The following is a 17,329-nucleotide window of genomic DNA, read 5'->3' on the forward strand; positions in this document are numbered from 1 at the left end:
GCATGGCAAGAAGGAGGTCATTGGCGACCTTAGAGAGGGCCGTGTCCCTAGAGGTAATTAGGTCAGACTACATTCAGTTCCTTTCCCATGGTGAATGAATGAATGAATGAATGAATGAATGAATGGCTGAGAAGCTAAGTGACTTGCGTGACTTAACTGAAGCAGCATGGGCTAGGGGATAGAGCATGGGCCTGAAAGTCAGAAGGACCTGGGTTCTAAGCCCTTCTCCATATATGTCTGCTTGTGTGACCTTGGACAAGTCACTTCACTTCTTCGTACCTCAGTTTCCTTATCTGCAGAATGGGGGTTAAGACTGTGAGCCCCATGTGAGACATGGACTGTGTCCAACCTGATTAACATGTATCTACCCCAGCACTTAGTACAGTGCCTAGCACAGAGTAAGCGCTTAGCAAATACCATCAACAAACCAACATAAATATGCCCAGCTGGTGACTGACAGTGCCAGGATCTCTTGATATCTAATCCTGTGACTCTCCTCCCTTTCAGAGCTTTATTGAAGGCACATCTCCTCCAAGATTCCTTCCTGACTAAGCCCTCTTTTCCTCTCTCCCACTCCCTTCTGCATCGTCTTGATTTGATCCCTTTATTATCCCCCTTCTCAGCCCCACAGCACTGATGTCCATATCTGCCATTTATTTATTTATATGAAGGTGTGTCTCCCCCTCTACACCATAGGCTTGTTGGGGGCAGGGAATGTGTTTGCTATATGGTACTCTCCCCAGCGCACAATACAGTGCTCTGCATACAGTAAGCGCTCCATAAATGCAATTGACTTACAGTCAGTCAAGCAATCAGTCAGTGGAGAAGCAGCCAATCAGTCAGTAGAGAAGCAGCATGGTCTAGAGTATAGAGCATGGGCCTGGGAGTCAGAAGCACTTGGGTTCTAATCCTGATTTGACACTTGTCTGCTTTGTGGCCTTAGGCAAGTCACTTAACTTCTCTGTGCCTCAGTTACCTCATAAACTATGAGCCCCATGTGGGACATGGGCTGTGTCCAACCTGATGAACTCATATCTATCCCAGTGCTTAGTAAGGTGCCTGACACATAGTAAGTGCTAAAGAAATACCATAAAAAATAAATCAGTGATATTTACTGAGAGCTTACTTTGTGTAGAGCACTGTACTAAGGTGCTTGGAAGAGTGCTGTATAATAGAATTGGTAGAAATGTTCCCTGCCCACAAGGAGCTTACAGTCTAGAGGGCTAGAGGTCTAGTCCCACTCTGGAGCTGTGATGAGAACCGGGGTCTTTTGATTTTTAAAGCTTTGGCCGTTCCTCCAAACCAACAACAGAGCAACCAGCAATGATATATGAAATATCAGGAAAATAACTAACTCCGTCTGGTCTTCTCTTTTCCATGTTTCAGTGCAACCCATCAGCCTTGAACCCTAGTGACTCAAATCTTGCTTTAAAATCTAAATTTCAACTGTACCTGTTGGGGTACGTGCCAGTATATAGAGTTGCAGCAATTATGAAATGGACTTGGTATGTTGCCTTATGCTATAGGTTTCTTTTTTGTCGCAGAATGACCTTTCTGACATTTTTTTAAATGTGCCAGAAAAAGATTGTTTCGTGTGTCTAATTTCAAATATCTAACTAATACGACAAGTCAAGTCCATCAAGCATGAAATCATTTACCTAACCTATTTTCCAAGTTGATTATGATTGGTTTATCTTATTAAAAATAAGTTGTTTCCAATAGAGCTGGGGGCATGTTCATTTCGTAGTACAATGAACACTCAATTATCCAGGGTGATGGGGTTGTGGTAGCACAGATAAATGAAACCACCAGAACATCCAAAATATTCATCTCTTCCATATCAGAACTTCCAATTTAATTGGTGGGTTGTTTTTTTTAATCTTTATTGCTGTCCCATCCTATGGTGTGGGCAGGGACTGTCTCTCTTTATTGCTGAATTGTACTTTCCAAGGGCTTAGTACAGTGCTCTTCATACAATAAGCGCTTAATAAATACAATTGAATGAATGATTCAGACGAGTGAAGTGGCTGAAGAGAAGCGGTGTGGTCTAGTGGATAGAGCATAAGCCTGGGAATCAGAAGGACCTGGGTTCTACTCCTAACTCTACCACTTGCCTGCTTTGTGACCTTGGGCAGCTCACTTCTCTCTCTGTGCCTTAGTTACCGCATCTTTAAAATGGATATTGAAACAGTGAGCCTTATGTGGGACAGGGACTGCATCCAACCCGATTTACTTGTCTCCATGTCAGCACTTAATATAGGGCCTGGCACATAGTAAGAACTTAACAAGTGCTTAGTACAGTTCCTGACACAGAGTAAGCGCTTAGCAAATACCATAAAATAAATACCACAAGTATTATTAATAATATTATTATTAAAAGGTGAGAGAGCAGAAAGAAAGTGCGAGAAACAGAGGGCCTGGAAAATGCCCAAACCGGAGAAACAGCTCCTGAGTAATGAGAATGAACTAGCTGGGTCTGCATTTAATCAATTGTATTTATCAAGCGCTTACTGTGTGCAGAGCACTGTACTAAGCACTTGGGAGAGAAGGCTATAACAGTTTTGGTAGTTATATTCCCTATCCACAAGGAGCTTACAGTCTAGAGGAGAAGCTTATTAGCGTTAAGACTATAAACTGTAAACTCCTTATGAGCAGAGAACATGTCTGCTAATTCTGTTGTACTCTCCCAAGTGCTGAGTAAACACTCAGATAAATACCATTCATTCAGTCAGTCATATATATTGAATGCTTACTGTGTGCAGAGCACTATACTAAGTACAACATAACAATAAGCAGACACATTCCCACCCCACAAAGAGCTTACGGTCTAGAGGGGACATTGATGGATTGATTGATTTAGGAGCCTGTGTCTGTAGGTGTCTGAAAGGTTGATCACTCTGGTCACTCTGATTGATTGATTGATTGATTTGATTGATTGATTTAAGAGCCTGTATCTGTAGGTGTCTGAAAGCTTGATCATTCTGGTCTCTCTGCTTCTTCAGAGTTGCTCATGCAGGCCCTTCCTGGGCTGCTTGCTTTTTTGGATTAATCAGTTCAGAGTTGGGACAGCCCTGGTTGGTTTTTAATAATGTCGGTATTTGTTAAGCGCTTACTATGTGCCGAGCACTGTTCTAAGCGCTGGGATAGACACAGGGGAATCAGGTTGTCCCACGTGGGGCTCACAGTCTTAATCCTCATTTTACAGATGAGGTAACTGAGGCACAGAGAAGTTAAGTGACTTGCCCACAGTCACACAGCTGACAAGTGGCAGAGCTGGGATTCGAACTCATGACCTCTGACTCCAAAGCCCATGCTCTTTCCACTGAGCCACGCTGCTTTTAGTTCTGCCTGGGTAGATCTGGACTCTGGCGCTGCCGTTTAGAGCAACTGTCTTGTGAAGGTAGTCGGATTCAGAGGAGCTGGGGTCTGCAGACTGTAAAGAAAGGGCATCTCCCCAGGGACCTACCCAATGTTCAGGTTGGATTGTGATCGATGTAACGTAATGAATCGTACGGGAACAGGAACCAACCCAGGATGTCTTTGTTGTCACTGTTCAGAATAGATACCTACGGTGTTTGTAACCAGGTAAATGAACATGCCAGAAACTCAGTGGACTCTGCCTCATTCATTCATTCATTCAATCGTATTTATTGAGCGCTTACTGTGTACAGAGCACTGTACTAAGCTCTTGGAATGTATAATTCGGCAATGGATAGAGACGATCCCTGCCCAACAACGGGCTCACAGTCTAAAAAGGGGGAGAGAGACAGCAAAACAAACTAATCCCGGCTCCGCCACTGAACAGCTGTGTGACTTTGGGCAAGTCATTGACTTCTCTGTGTCTCAGTCCCCTCATCTGTAAAATGGGGATTAAGACTGTGAGCCCCAAGTGGGACATCCTGATTACTTTGTATCTACCCCAGTGCTTAGAACAGTGCTTGGCACATACTAAGGGCCATCATCATTATTATCATCATCATCGTCATCATCAACAACATCATCACTTGCATTTATCGAGTACCTATCATTTGTAGAGGACTGTATTAGGTACTCGCACGTATACAATAAAAGTAGCTCCCGTTCATAATCCAATAGGGAAGCTAGGCAGATCACTCCATCTTTCATGTGTCTATTGAGTGCTTATTGTGTGCAGAACTCTGTACTGAGTGCTTGAGAGAGTATAATATAACAGAATTGGTAGACCTGTTCCCTGTCCAAAATGAGTTGGCAGTCTAGAGGGGGAGTTGCAGGTAACTTCGGTTTATTCCTCTTAATTATTCCTCTTTCCCTATTTTTGTTGTTATCAGTCTATCTGCGTATACTGAATGCAACCAAGAGGAAAACAGATACAACTGATAACAAAAGTAAACAAAGATGAATAATTGTGGGATAAATGGATTGGCATGTAAGTGTGAAGGGTGGCTGATGGGATGACCTTATCTGAAGGTAGGGGTTAGTTCCCAATGGGGCTCCTTCCCTCTGTCTAGTAATACCATTTTTTTAAGAGATCGAGTTGGGACCTGTACCTCACTTCCTAGAAGCCTCTCCTACTCTGAGTACACTGTTCACCCTGTGGTCGCAGTGAAAAACTGGTAGCTAGGAGATTTTTTAAAACTGAAATTGGGAATACTATTTTATTTACTTATCCAGTCTTTTGGTTGGCTTGGTTCTGGGTAAAGTTTGACTGAAATGAACCATGACAAAAACAGAGCATGTGTGTTCCAATGAAATTGCATTTACTGATGATTAAAAAAAAAAATCTCGAAACAGAGATTCAGCCTAATTATGTCCCGAGATATATATATATATATATACATATATATATACATATATATATGTATATACTCTGCTATCTAATTCTTTTTCCATATAAACATTGCCTCCGGTCTTTGACAAAATGCTAATGATCACCATTCCTGACCAACAGTACAGTAGCAACCCGTTTTGACCAGCAATAATCAAAGGTCAAATAGGACATTCAGATGTCTGTTACTTGTTCCAACCCCGATCGAATCAATACATCTCTGGGGCTTGGGTATTAGAATTCAGGCGTTTTGAGTTCTCCTTAAATCTCAACCTGAGGCTGGATTAAGCATGATTCCGGCCATTAAAAAGAAACAAAATCTGATGCATGTTCATGTTTACAAAGAAGCGAGGGGAACAGTGGCAAAAGGAAATGATTTCATGTTTGGGAGTACTCAGTTCGAAGGGTTGTCTTTAAACCCGAATGAATGGAACTGCCTTTCATCCCCTATATTGAGGAAGGGGGCAGGAAGCCGACGACTGGGTGCCTTGGGATGGAGCAGGGGGCAGGAGGCAGGGGCTTAGGGGGTAGGGGCAGGTACAGGGGGCAGGAGGCAGGGCCTAAGGCATAGAAGCAGAGAGCAGGGGGCAGAGAGAGGGTGGCAGCGAGCAGAGTGGAGAAGGCAGGAGCAGGGGGAGGGAAAGGGGCAGGGAATGGGGCAGGAGGCAGGGGCAGGGAATGGGGCAGGAGGCAGAGGCAGGGAATGGGGCAGGAGGCAGGGGCAGGGAAGGGGGCAGGAGGCAGGGGCAGGGAAGGGGGCAGGAGGCAGGGGCAGGGAAGGGGGCAGGAGGCAGGGGCAGGGAATGGGGCAGGAGGCAGGGGCAGGGAATGGGGCAGGAGGCAGGGGCAGGGAATGGGATAGAGAGCAAGGGGCAGGGTGTGGGGCAGGGAGCAGGAGGCAGGGGCTAGGAGGCAGGGGCAGAAAGCAGGACGTAAGGGCAGGGAATGGAGAAGGAGGCAGGGGCCAGGAGGTAGGAGCAGGGAGCAGGAGGTAGGGGCAGCGAATGGGGCAGGGAGCAGGAGGTAGGGGCAGGGAATGGGATAGGGAATGGGGCAGGGAGCAGGGGTCAGGGGCGAGGAGGGCAGGCGGGGGTCCGGGCGGGGGCTGCACGGGGCGGCACGAGAGGGCGAGCGGGGGCCGGGGCCGGGGCCGGGGCCGGGGCCGGGGCGGCCGTTGGGGGCCATCGTTGGGTCATCGCCCACGGGTCGGGATCGGATCGGATCGGATCGGAGCGGGCCGGGCCGGAGGAGCCTCGTCGACTGGGCGGGCGAGCCGGGCTGCCGGCGCTGGCTGACAGTTTTGCAGTGTAGAGACGGCCGGGGGTGGGGTGGGGGGGGGGCTGAGGGTCAGGCAGCGGTCAGGCTGCCGTGGCCCGGTTGACGGGGCTGACGGTTGGGTAGTGAGGGGCGGGCGGGGCTGAGAGTCGGGCCGCGGCCCGGTGGACGGGGCTGACCATTTTGCAGCGACGCGACTGACAGTTGGATAGTGGCGGGCGGGCGGGGGCGGGCCTGAGGGGCGGCCGGGGACGGGGCTGAGGGGCGGGACTGACGGTTGGGCAGTGGCGGGGCTGAGGGGCGGCCAGTGACGGGGCGGACGGTTGGGCAGTGGCGAGGCCGAGGGGCGGGGCTGAGAGGCGGGCAGTGGGGCGCTGGCGGCGGGGCTGAGGGGCGGGGCCGGCGGCGGTGGAGCCGTGACGGGGCCGAGGGGCGGGGGCGGGGTCGGGGCTCCGGGAGAGGAGAAGAGAGGAGAAGAGAGAAGGGAAGGGAAGGGAAGGGAGGGGGGCGTGTCCCGAGCCTTGGCGGCGGCGGCGGCGGCGTTGTCGGCGTTGGGCGCCGTTTCTCTTTCACTTTGGCCGGGTCGGCTCTGGCGTGGGCGCCGTGGGCGGCTGGGGCGGCCAGGCCCGGCGCGGGAGGCGGCCTTGGCGTTGTCCGTCGGGGTAGGTAGGGGGCCGGTCAGTTTGGGGGCGGCCTTTCCTTCTCCCCGGGGCCTCTCCCGCCTTTCTCCTCCCTGAACTCTGCCCCCGGGGCGGCCGGCGGCGGCGGCGGCGGCGGCGGCTCCTCCAGGCACCTGCCGCCGGGCCGAGGCCGGCCGCTGCGGCCCGCTGGCGGCGTCGGGGGCCGGCGGGGTTGGGGTGGGGAGCGGGGACGGGGCCGGTCCCGTCCCAATGAGAAACGAGGGGGAGGAAGGTGAGGAGCGGCGTCCCCACCCCCTGGGACGGCTCGGCAACTTGGCCCCTTGTCCGCCCTCCGCATGATAAATGCGGCCGACTGCCACCATGTGCAAGACAATCGGGCCCGCCGCCGTCCCGGGGGCTTCGCGGCCACCCCGGGGCGGGCTGGGCGTGTGTGGGGAGGACGGGGGGGCTCCCCCGACTGGGTTGCACGGTGCCCCTCCCCGGAGAAGTCCCGGCGGGCCCAGGAGCTGCGAGCGGCCGGGGGCGCGGGATTGGAACCCGGGCCCCGAGGCCCCCGCGCGAGCGGCGCACGTTGGGCCCGTTGAACCGCCAGCCCGTCGTGGGGCGGGGACGGGCCCCGTCGGCGGCCCCAGCGCCCGTGCCCGGCGCGTCGTACAGCGCTGCGCACAGAGTGGGCGCTCAGTAAACACCACCGAGGGAAGGGGGGTTTGGCCCTGCACCTGCGGGGTGGGGGGCGGATGGTGATGGGATGAAGCTTTTAGGGCGAAAAGTGTGGTCACGGTAGGGCCGGATTTACAGGGGAGAGGTGGGGTTTTATAATGAGGGTGGTATTTGTTAAGGGCTGACGGGGTGCCAGGCACTGTACTGAGCGCTGGGGTGGAGAGAGGCAAAGGGGGTCGGACCCAGCCCCCGTCCCACCTGGGGCTCACAGTATCAGCCCCCATTTTACAGATGACTGAGGACCACAGAGGCGAAGTGACTTGCCTGAGGTCACCCAGCAGATAAGTGGCGCAACTGGGATTAGAACCCATGACCTTCCGGCTCCCAGGCCCATGGTCTGTCCCCGGCTAGGTAATAACGATGGTGGTATTTGTTAAGCGCTGGCTATGTGCAGAGCACTGTTCCAAGCGCCGGGGAAGGTACAGGGTGATCGGATCGTCCCACGTGGGGCTCACAGTTTTAATCCCCATTTGACAGATGAGGTCACTGAGGCACAGAGGAGTGAAGTGATTTGCCCACAGTCACGCAGCTGACAAGTGGCAGAGCCGGGATCCGAACCCATGACCTCTTGACTCCCAAGCCCGGGCCCTTTCCACTGAGCCGCGCTGTACTGATTCGGCACTGGATGATTTATTACCTGGTACTTTTATTTTACCCTCCTTACCTCCCCCTCCCCATTCTCACTCCCCTTCACCCCCCCAACACACACACACACACACACACACACACACACACACACACACACACACACACCTTGGCGCCGGGCTGCAGAGTCCCACATCACCTGTGTTTTCAGGGCCCCGGGAAAGGAATGCGATGGCTGTGGAGCAAAGGTGGGGTCACTGGTCTGCTTGGCAGCACACTCTAGATTCTGCCTGTAAATGGTAAGCTTCTGGAGGGCGGGGCAGAAATAGGGTAGACCACCTCTGTTGTACTCTCTCAAGCGCTTAGTTCAGTGCTCTGCACCGAATAAGTGCTGCATAAATACCATTGACTGGCTGTGGATTTCCGTAAATGGTTCCTTATAATGTCATTATGTAACGTGCACCTGTTACTTCCGGATTGGCATAGGTACCCAGGGCCATCGGCGAGCACCCTGATGAATGTTCCACAGCAAACTATCCCCCACAGCCTCAGCAGATGTAATGATCGTGTATGGACCCAGCCGGGTCGAGGGCCAGTTTGTACAAGGGTGGTTGTGGCTTTCAAGAATATCCGACACCCGATCAGTCAGTCAACAGTAATAATTTAGCACCTACTCTGTGCAGAGCGCTGTTTCAGTCAGGGTGCAGATCTGCAGGAAACTGAAAACTAACAATTGTGGTATTTAAGTGCTTACCCTGTGCCAACCACTGTACTAAGTGCCAGGGTGGATACAAGCAGATCGAATTGGACCTAATCCTCGTCTCTCTTGGGGCTCACAGTCGTAATCCCCGTTCTACAGAGGAGGTAACCGAGACACAGAGAAGCAAAGTGGCCCAAGACCACACGACAGGTGAAGTGGGGACTAGAACTCATGACCTTCTGAGTCCCAGAAGGTGCGCTCTCCACGACGCCGTGCCGCTTCACTGCCTTATAAAACCTGACACAACCTGACTCTGGTTTTCTCAGGTAGCTTTCCCGAGGAGATGCCTCTGTGGCTCTGCCCTAAGGTAGAGATGAGGCACAGATCCTCACTCCCAACAGCATCCTTCCCTAATAATAATAATGTTGGTATTTGTTAAGCGCTTACTATGTGCCAAGCACTGTTCTAAGCGCTGGGGTAGACACAGGGGAATCAGGTTGTCCCACGTGGGGCTCACAGTCTTAATCCCCATTTTACAGATGAGGTAACTGAGGCACCGAGAAGTGAAGTGACTTGCCCAAAGTCACACAGCTGACAAGTGGTAGAGCCGGGGTTCGAACCCATGACCTCTGACTCCAAAGCCCGTGCTCTTTCCAGTGAGCCACGCTGCTTCCCTAGGCACCGCTCTCACTGCACAGAGGACCAGAAGGGAGAGGAGAGGGAAAGGGGACTTCAATCATCACTCTTTCATTCAGTCATACTTACTGAGCGCTGATTGTGTTGTGAGAGTACTTGGAGTTGTGCTTGGAAGAGTACAATATAACATCAAATACATTCCCTGGCCACAACGAGCTCCCTCCTGTTAGCACAGCCCTCCTCCATTTTTCCTCACAGCCCCCACCCAACGGTGATAAGAAAAAGTGGTGAACAGAGGGGTACAAGTAGGTTTGCTCTTTAAGCACAGGTGGTGTGTAGGTTTGCGCTTTAAGTACAGGTGGCCTTGTGGAGAAAGGCAATGGTCATGAGGGAATCTTTGGAGAAGAATTTTTATGGTGTTCCGTGATTCTGTAACTACTTTGGACCTGTTTGGGCATTGGAAACCTGAAATGAGGAATGGGAGAAAAGACCCCAACTATAGGAGAACTAGGGAGGGGGTGTGGTTTTTTTATGGTACTCATTAAGCACTTACTTTGTGTTAAACGCTGGGGTAAGTACAAGTCAATTAGGTGAGACACGGTATATGTCCTACAGGAGGCTCACAGTCTAAGTAGGAGGGAGAACAGGTATTTGATCCCCACTTGACAGTTGAGGAAACCAAAGCACAGAGAAGTGAAGTGACTTGCCCAAAGTCACAGAACAAGCATTTGGCAGAGCTGGGTTTAGAACCAAGTCCCCCCAACTCCCAGATCTGTTCTCTTTCCACTAAGCCACGCTGCTTCTCAGTATCCTTTATGAATAGATCGGTCCCCACGAGAAGCAGCGTGGCTCAGTGGAAAGAGCACGGGCTTTGGAGTCAGAGGTCATGAGTTCGAATCCTGGCTCGGCCACTTGTCAGCTGTGTGACGGTGGGCAAGTCACTTAACTTCTCGGTGCCTCAGTTCCCTCATCTGTAAAATGGGGATTAAGACTGTGAGCCCCACGCGGGACAACCTGATTCCCTTGCGTCTACCCCAGCGCTTAGAACAGTGCTCGGCACATAGTAAGCGCTTAGCAAATACCAACATTATTATTATTATATTATTATTATTTGATTATCTCGTCAAATTTTCCTGGGACTCTTCCCTTGGGAGGGGCTGCATCCTTGACCAAGTTCGAATGACACAAGCTTTGGCTCGTCTCTGCGAGAATGGACTCCTTCGGTGGTACTTACTGAGCGCGTACGGTGTGTCGAGCTCTCTGCTGAGCCCTTCGGAGAGTTCAGTACAGCCGACCTGGGTAGATGCATTCCCTTCCCACATCGAGCTTTCTTGCCCTGAGTCAGTTAAATGGGGGTATTTACCGAGCACTCATTCTGTCCTTAGGAGAAACCCGTGAAATCTAGGGTCCCATTTTCTCAAAGTTGAAATCCAGTAATGCTAAAGTGGGAAGCTACAAACCCCTTTTTTATTTGTTTTGTTTTCTCACAGCCTTAGCTGGGATTAAAATTAAGACAGGAAAAGCTCATCCTGTAGTCAAGGTGAATTTATGTGTTTTAAGGGCACCTTAAACATATTTATTCAGGTTGGTACTTTGAACATTTACCACCCGAACTCGCTGGTTATTACTTCGTTGTGGTTACCGTAATAGGAACCTCATTTCTTCTCTCTTTTTTTTTAATGTCTATGTAATTGGAAAACAGGAATGAAAAAGGCAAAGCCCCCAAAGAAGTAATGAGCGATGATCCTCTGAAAACCCTGGAAGTCAGTGCAGATGCCTCATCAAGTCCAGCTGACCAGAGAAGTACATCACCCTCTCCTGTAAAACGGCATTCGTTCATCTAAGGCATCTCCTGTCCAAACTGCTTGAACCAATCCAAGTTACTCTACGAATGGCTACCCAAAGGAAACACTTGGTGAAAGATTTCAACCCTCACATCACCTGTTACCTTTGTAAAGGGTATCTCATCAAGCCCACCACCGTGACCGAGTGCCTCCACACCTGTGAGTATTCAAAGGCCTTCACCTCTCCACCTTGCTCTCTGAATTGGCTACTACTCTTTTGTGTTTTCTGGCCACCTGGTCCCTTTGGGAACCAAAATGTTCCAAGAAGTAGTAATGTGCTGTGGAATCCTAGCCAGATGACGTCTTTTGCCAGCTTCCGTGGAAGTAGGGGAAAGAACACGGACCTGGGAGTCAGAGATTCTGGGTTCTGATCCTGGCTCTGCCATTTGTCTGCTTTGTGACCACGGGCAAGTCGCTTAACTTCTCTGTGCCTCAGTTTCCTCAGCTGTAAAGTGGGGATTCGATACCTGTTCTGCCTCGTACTTAGACTGTGAAGCCCCATGTGGAAGGGACTGTGCCAACCTGACGAACTCGTATCTACTCCAGGGCTCAGAACAGTGCTTGACACATAGTAAGCACTTAACAGATGCCGTTATCACTATTATTATTCGAATATAGTGTACTGTCATTATTTGACTCCACATTTTATTATGAAGCAGGGAGTTTAACCTCTGGTTGATTTGCAGAACGTTCCAGAACATTTGACTCACTGTGAGTCTTGATATATATATATATATATATATATATATATATATATATCAAGACTCACAGTATATATACACACACACAAACTTTTTGAAGCGTGAAATAAGTTAGATGGAGGGATGGGAGATAGGCAGCACCGGGATCGGGAAGGTGGCGTCCAAGTAGGTGGGGAGCGGGAAAGAGGAGCCAGAAAGATGAAGAGTGAAGGGCTCGGAACCGCACAGTCTGAAGCCTCAGAGACGGTCGGGACCAGGTCCTCCAGACCGACTCTTCCAGGGCCAGGATAAGCCCGGCTGAGCTCCAGGGAGGAGCGGTCACAGAGCGAGCGCAAGCAACACGCTTTCCCTTAGGTTTACTCAGCGACGGTTCGTGGTTCAGGCCTCGGGGCCGCTTTAGAGGCCCGGCTCTCTGGGGTCCCGGAGAGGGAACTTGCAGTGCGGCCCTTGGCAGGGCCGTTGCCGGGCTGGCTCTTGGGGAGTGGTTGGGTGAACATAGGTGAGGGCAGGACAGTGAGGTGGAGGGAGAGGGGGGAGGGTTTGAAATGGTCAGAACGGGTTTTTGTTTCATTTCAAAAGAAAGTAACTCAGAAGAAGAATGGCATTAATATGCATTTTAAAATGAAGAATTCTGCTCCTTAGAATATCAAATTAGCTGACTTTTCGAAGTAAGCTTCCCCGGTTTCCTTTAAGTGTAAATGGATGTACTTCTAACGATAATAATCTGGATAACGGAAGCCTTTGTAGACCTATATGCTCTGCTCTGTAAGCATTTATTCACCCACGTAGCTATGTTTTCATTCTGTTTTCCTTGTTTTTTGTCTCCCCCCGGCCTGCACAGACACCCCCTGCTAGATTGTAAGGTCCATAAAGTCAGGGATTATGTTTTCTTAACTATCGTACATTTCCAAGTAATCGGGAACTCAAATACTATCGATTGATTGAGGGAAAATTCTCTTTAGTGAGAAATGTATTCTAAACTCCTTGAAAGCAGGGATCGCATTTTTTACTTCTATTGTATAGTCCCTGTGCACCTAGAACGGCCCTGCTTTTTGGTGGTGCTTGGTCTATACTATTATCATTGCTAAATTAACCAGGTAGTTCAGGCCAAAAAGTCCTTATGCCAGGCTAATTCAGGCCAGATATTTCTTTTTCTCTTCTTTTCTTTTTTTTGGCTCAAATTATGTGAGTAATTTGCATGCATGAAAGTGTCATTCTGTTACACAATCCAGTGTATTTGACATTTTACAACACCATAGTAAGTAACAAGATCTTTAGGTCTCAAAATAATCTCTTAAATAATTCAGTTTGTATATACTGAATTGGCTCCGGAAATGTCCTGCTTTAAAGATTTTCAGATTATTTTGGCCCAGGAGACAAGATGATCAAGAAGGTTTAATATGAATGAATATTTTAAGTCGATAAAGTTGGTGATTTTTACAGAAGGCGAACGGAATATGTAAGAAGAGAGAGCTAAATCTGTCTTTTGTGCTAAACGATGACATTTTTTGACGGGCGATATTTTCCTTCTGTGTGGGGTGTGGCTGTTAAGACTGCAGTTTGACTGGCAGTGCGTTACACGCTGTGAGCAGGAAAAGATTATCCTTTGTTGAGAAGAGGCGTTTGACCGTTGTAGCCTATCGTGCTGTTTGGTGGCTATGCTTCTTGGCCTTCCCTTCTTCCTAGAGATTCAGAAGAGTAGCCGTGTCCCGTTTTCCGTTCACCAGGTTGTTCGGTGTGCAAAGTTGTCTCCCAGCTGCCTACTGCTCTGTCACCTTATTTGAGTCTCTGCTTCACTCTGTCTTAAAAAGTTTACTCTGTCTTATTCTTGTAGAGATTCCCTCTCAGTGACTCAGAAGCAGCGTGGCTTAGTGGAAAGAGCATGGGCTTGGGAGTCAGAGGACGTGGGTTCTAATCCTGGCTCTGCCGCTTGTCTGCTGCGTGACCTTGGGCGAGCCACTTAACTTCTCTGTGCCTCAGTTACCTCATCCGTGAAATGGGGATTAAGACTATGAGCCCCGCGTGGAGCAACCTGATTACCTTGTATCTACCGCAGCGCTTAGAACAGTGCTTGGCACATAGTAAGCGCTTAAATACCATACTTATTATTATTATTATTATTATTATATCCGATAGGTAATTGCTCTCCCCCACTTCAAAGCCTTATTGAAGGCACATCTCCTCTAAGAAGCCTTCCCTGACTGTCCTCTTCTCCCTCTCTCCCATTGCCTTCTGCGTCTCCCTGACTTGCTCCCTTCATTCATCCTCCCTCCCATCACCACAGCACCTATGGCTATTTCTGTATTTACCTGTAACTTATTTATTTATATTAATGTCTGTCTCCCCTTCTCGACTGTGAGCTCGTTGTGGGCAGGGGATGTGTCCGTTTGTCATTCTATTGTACTCTCCCAAACACTTAATACAGTGCTTTGAACACAGTAAGTGCTCAATAAATGCAAATGATTGAAAGGCCCCCGGTAAATGCTTAACAAATACCACGATTATTATTGTTATTATGTCTGGGCTGACCGAGCTACAAAATCCCCACTTGGTGAAACTGTCTTGCCATATAGTGCTCCTTGTCAATAATACCGGAGCCTCATTGGATCTGGGAATCCCGGGAACATGAACAGTGAATGCGGAAGACCTCTCTGAGACCCTGTTGACCCGAAACTCATTAAGGCGGAGGGAAGGACAAGGCGACAACACCGAGATTGATTTGATGAAGACGGCCTGGATGACAAAAAGCAAGAATCATACATTTCACCAACATCTTGCAACCCTTTATGATCATAACGGAAGGGAGTCTATAAAATTGTTGCACGTGCGAAGCGGCATTGCCAAGTGGAAAGAGCACAGGCCTGGGGGTCAGAGAACCTGGGTTCTAATCCCAACTCTGCCCGTTGCTTGCTGTGTGTTCTTGGGCAAGTCACCTACCTTCTCTGTGCCTCAATTTCCTCAACTGTAAAATGGGGATTAAATAAACACCTGTTCTTCTTCCTACTTAGAGTGTGAGCCCCATGCGGGACAACTTAATTAACTTGTATCTACTCCAGCCCTTAGAACGATGCTCCACTTATAGGAAGTGCTGAACAACTATCGTAAAAAAAAGTGTTGTGCGTGTTAAGCTAAGAAACATGTACCCCAGGGGTATGCTGCTAAAGCGCAAAAGTTCCAGGCACATGCTGACGGACCTCCATCAAAATAAGGACTTAAATTCTGTCACTAAGGAAGCGGCATGCCACTCTCAGTACTTCTGGAGAGATCTTCCCTGACTAATCACCACTCCAGGCATGTCCTCCCATCAGGCACTGTTAGCAGTCCCATGCATACGGGTTTCTTTTTCTTATTCATTTACAGTCCATTTTCCTATAACACTTGAGTCTCTTAACGATGCCTTCGTTGAGGCAAACAAGTTTTGTTACTCACCTGCTTTTGATGTTGCCCACCTGCACAGCCGTTCTTCCAACCTGGCCTCGGATTCTTTTCAGGCAGAGGGGCGTGACTGGAAGAGCATTCCCTTTCTGCCATCGCATCCAATTCAAATCACGTGGGAACACACGCTAAGGCAAAATGCACTGAACTCCATTTTCTTCCCTATGTCTTTACCACTTGAATCTGGTTTTATTCTTGTTCCTACATTATGTACAGTCACTTCGCTTATAACAGAGAAGTTGGGTACTGGAACCCAACTTGCTATAGGAAAAATTGTGTTGTAGCATCCATTGATTCAGTGGGCATCTTGGGCTGGGAAGAGATGGTTCAAAGAATCCCTATGGCTGACATTTTTCTCTATTCATTTCCATATTGTTATATTCACTCCCAGAGTCTTTTTACACCTTTGCTCTTCATTGTTATTTTACTGAATTCAATATGTAAAATAGCAGAAACACAAAATACTGTATGGTCCGGTGCCGTACTGTGAGGCTGGGAAGTTCGTATCCTTGACCGATGCCCCGTGTATACGCGCAACCATTTTTGTCCAAAACGGATTCTATCTGCACCAAGCTGTGGGCTGTGATTAGTTCAGAACAGACTTGGGTTCTGGGAAGAGTTCCCTCATTCTTCCATCACATCGCATCAGAATGCTATAACGAAACACATCTTAGAGTAGAAATGACTGTAACTTGTGCTTACCTCTCTTCCCCTGCCATAGATTATTCATTCTTCGAGGGTAGGAAGCTCGTCTTTTGCTTTATTTTGTGGTTACAAGTGCCAACCACAGTGCTCTGTAACCCTTAGGTGCTTCGAAAATGCTAACGATGATGGTGGTGATGGCAGTTGGCTTCCCTTTCGTGGCAAATCTGAAGGACATCATGCAGGGATAGCAACAGCACTTGAATGGTCTCCTGTACATAGTTCCCTTTTCAAGACTGAGCTCACACAAAGCATAGAGAGCCGGACCAGAAGTCAAATCACAGCTTTTGTTCCTCATCCTTTGAGGGGACTGCAAGCACCTTGTGGGCAGGGATGGTATCCTACCAACTGTTGTTTGTTGCATTGTCCTCTCCCTAGCTTTTAGTTCAGTGCTCTGCATCCAGCGAGCACTCAAAGACCATTGACTGATTCTCACAATCGAAACTGTGGAAAACTGAAAAGCACCTGGATCTATTAGCATTCCTTCGGATATCTACGAGCAAGGAGAAGACAATGTTTAGGCATCTGTATGCATTTTCCTCACATGGGGTACTTAGGAAATGCCACAGGACTTCAAACATGCCACCAGGAGTGCTATTATTTTTCAGAAGAAAGGTGAAAGAAGAGAGAGATGTTTTTTCCTTAAAACTACACACTCCCTGAATCTCAGCGTGGCGCCAGACCAAAACTCAGAATTGCAGTCATGAGTTTACTCTTCTACAAAGATCAGGAGAATTGTACGGAGCCCAACAAGACCTCTGTAATGTTCAAAAAATATTAAACACCATCGATAGATCCTGACTCTAGAAACTACTAAGCAGATTTCTTTGTTCAGAGAAGTTCATTTAAAGGTCTTAAAATCCGCTCCAGTGCTTATTTCAGTGCAGTGCACCCAGGGGGCATGCAGTAAATGGAACTACTATTGAAACTAGTTGAGGCAGAGTGGAAGATGTTCCGCCTGACTCCATCACCGTGGAGAAGCAGCATGGTGTAGTGGATGGAGCCCGGGCCTGGGAGTCAGAAGGTCATTGGTTCTAATCCCGGCTCTGCCACTTGTCTGCTCGGTGACCTTGGGCAAGTCACTTTTGCTTCTCTGTGCCTCAGTTCCCTCATCAGTAAAATGGGGATTGAGACTGTGAGCCCCACATGAGGTACGGACTGTGTCCAACTTGATTGTGTCCAACAGAGAAGCAGCGTGGCTCAGTGGGAAGAGCACGGGCTTGGGAATCAGAGGTCATGGGTTCTAATCCCCACTCTGCCACTTGTCAGCTGTGTGACTTTGGGCA

At 49.1% G+C, this 17,329-nt stretch overlaps 1 protein-coding gene across 8 annotated transcripts in view; it reads left to right on the forward strand.

Annotated features, from left to right (window-relative positions):
- Nucleotides 1–17,329, forward strand: part of PCGF5 (polycomb group ring finger 5) — a 143,086-nt gene that overhangs the window by 47,442 nt on the left and 78,315 nt on the right. For 3 of the 8 annotated variants that reach the window (XM_029059658.2, XM_029059657.2, XM_039911552.1), the window contains exon 2: nt 11,064–11,364. In XM_029059658.2, coding sequence (XP_028915491.1) covers nt 11,253–11,364 — 112 coding nt within the window. In that variant the 5' untranslated portion in view covers nt 11,064–11,252. Of the gene's footprint in view, nt 1–6,642; nt 6,742–7,980; nt 8,081–8,236; nt 8,325–10,851; nt 10,946–11,063; nt 11,365–17,329 lie in introns of those variants that run through there. The other 5 variants (XM_029059651.2, XM_029059659.2, XM_029059653.2 and 2 more) reach the window with 4 other exon arrangements.

Source organism: Ornithorhynchus anatinus, chromosome 3 (assembly GCF_004115215.2).
Source record: "Ornithorhynchus anatinus isolate Pmale09 chromosome 3, mOrnAna1.pri.v4, whole genome shotgun sequence".
Taxonomy (NCBI): Eukaryota; Metazoa; Chordata; class Mammalia; order Monotremata; family Ornithorhynchidae; genus Ornithorhynchus; species Ornithorhynchus anatinus.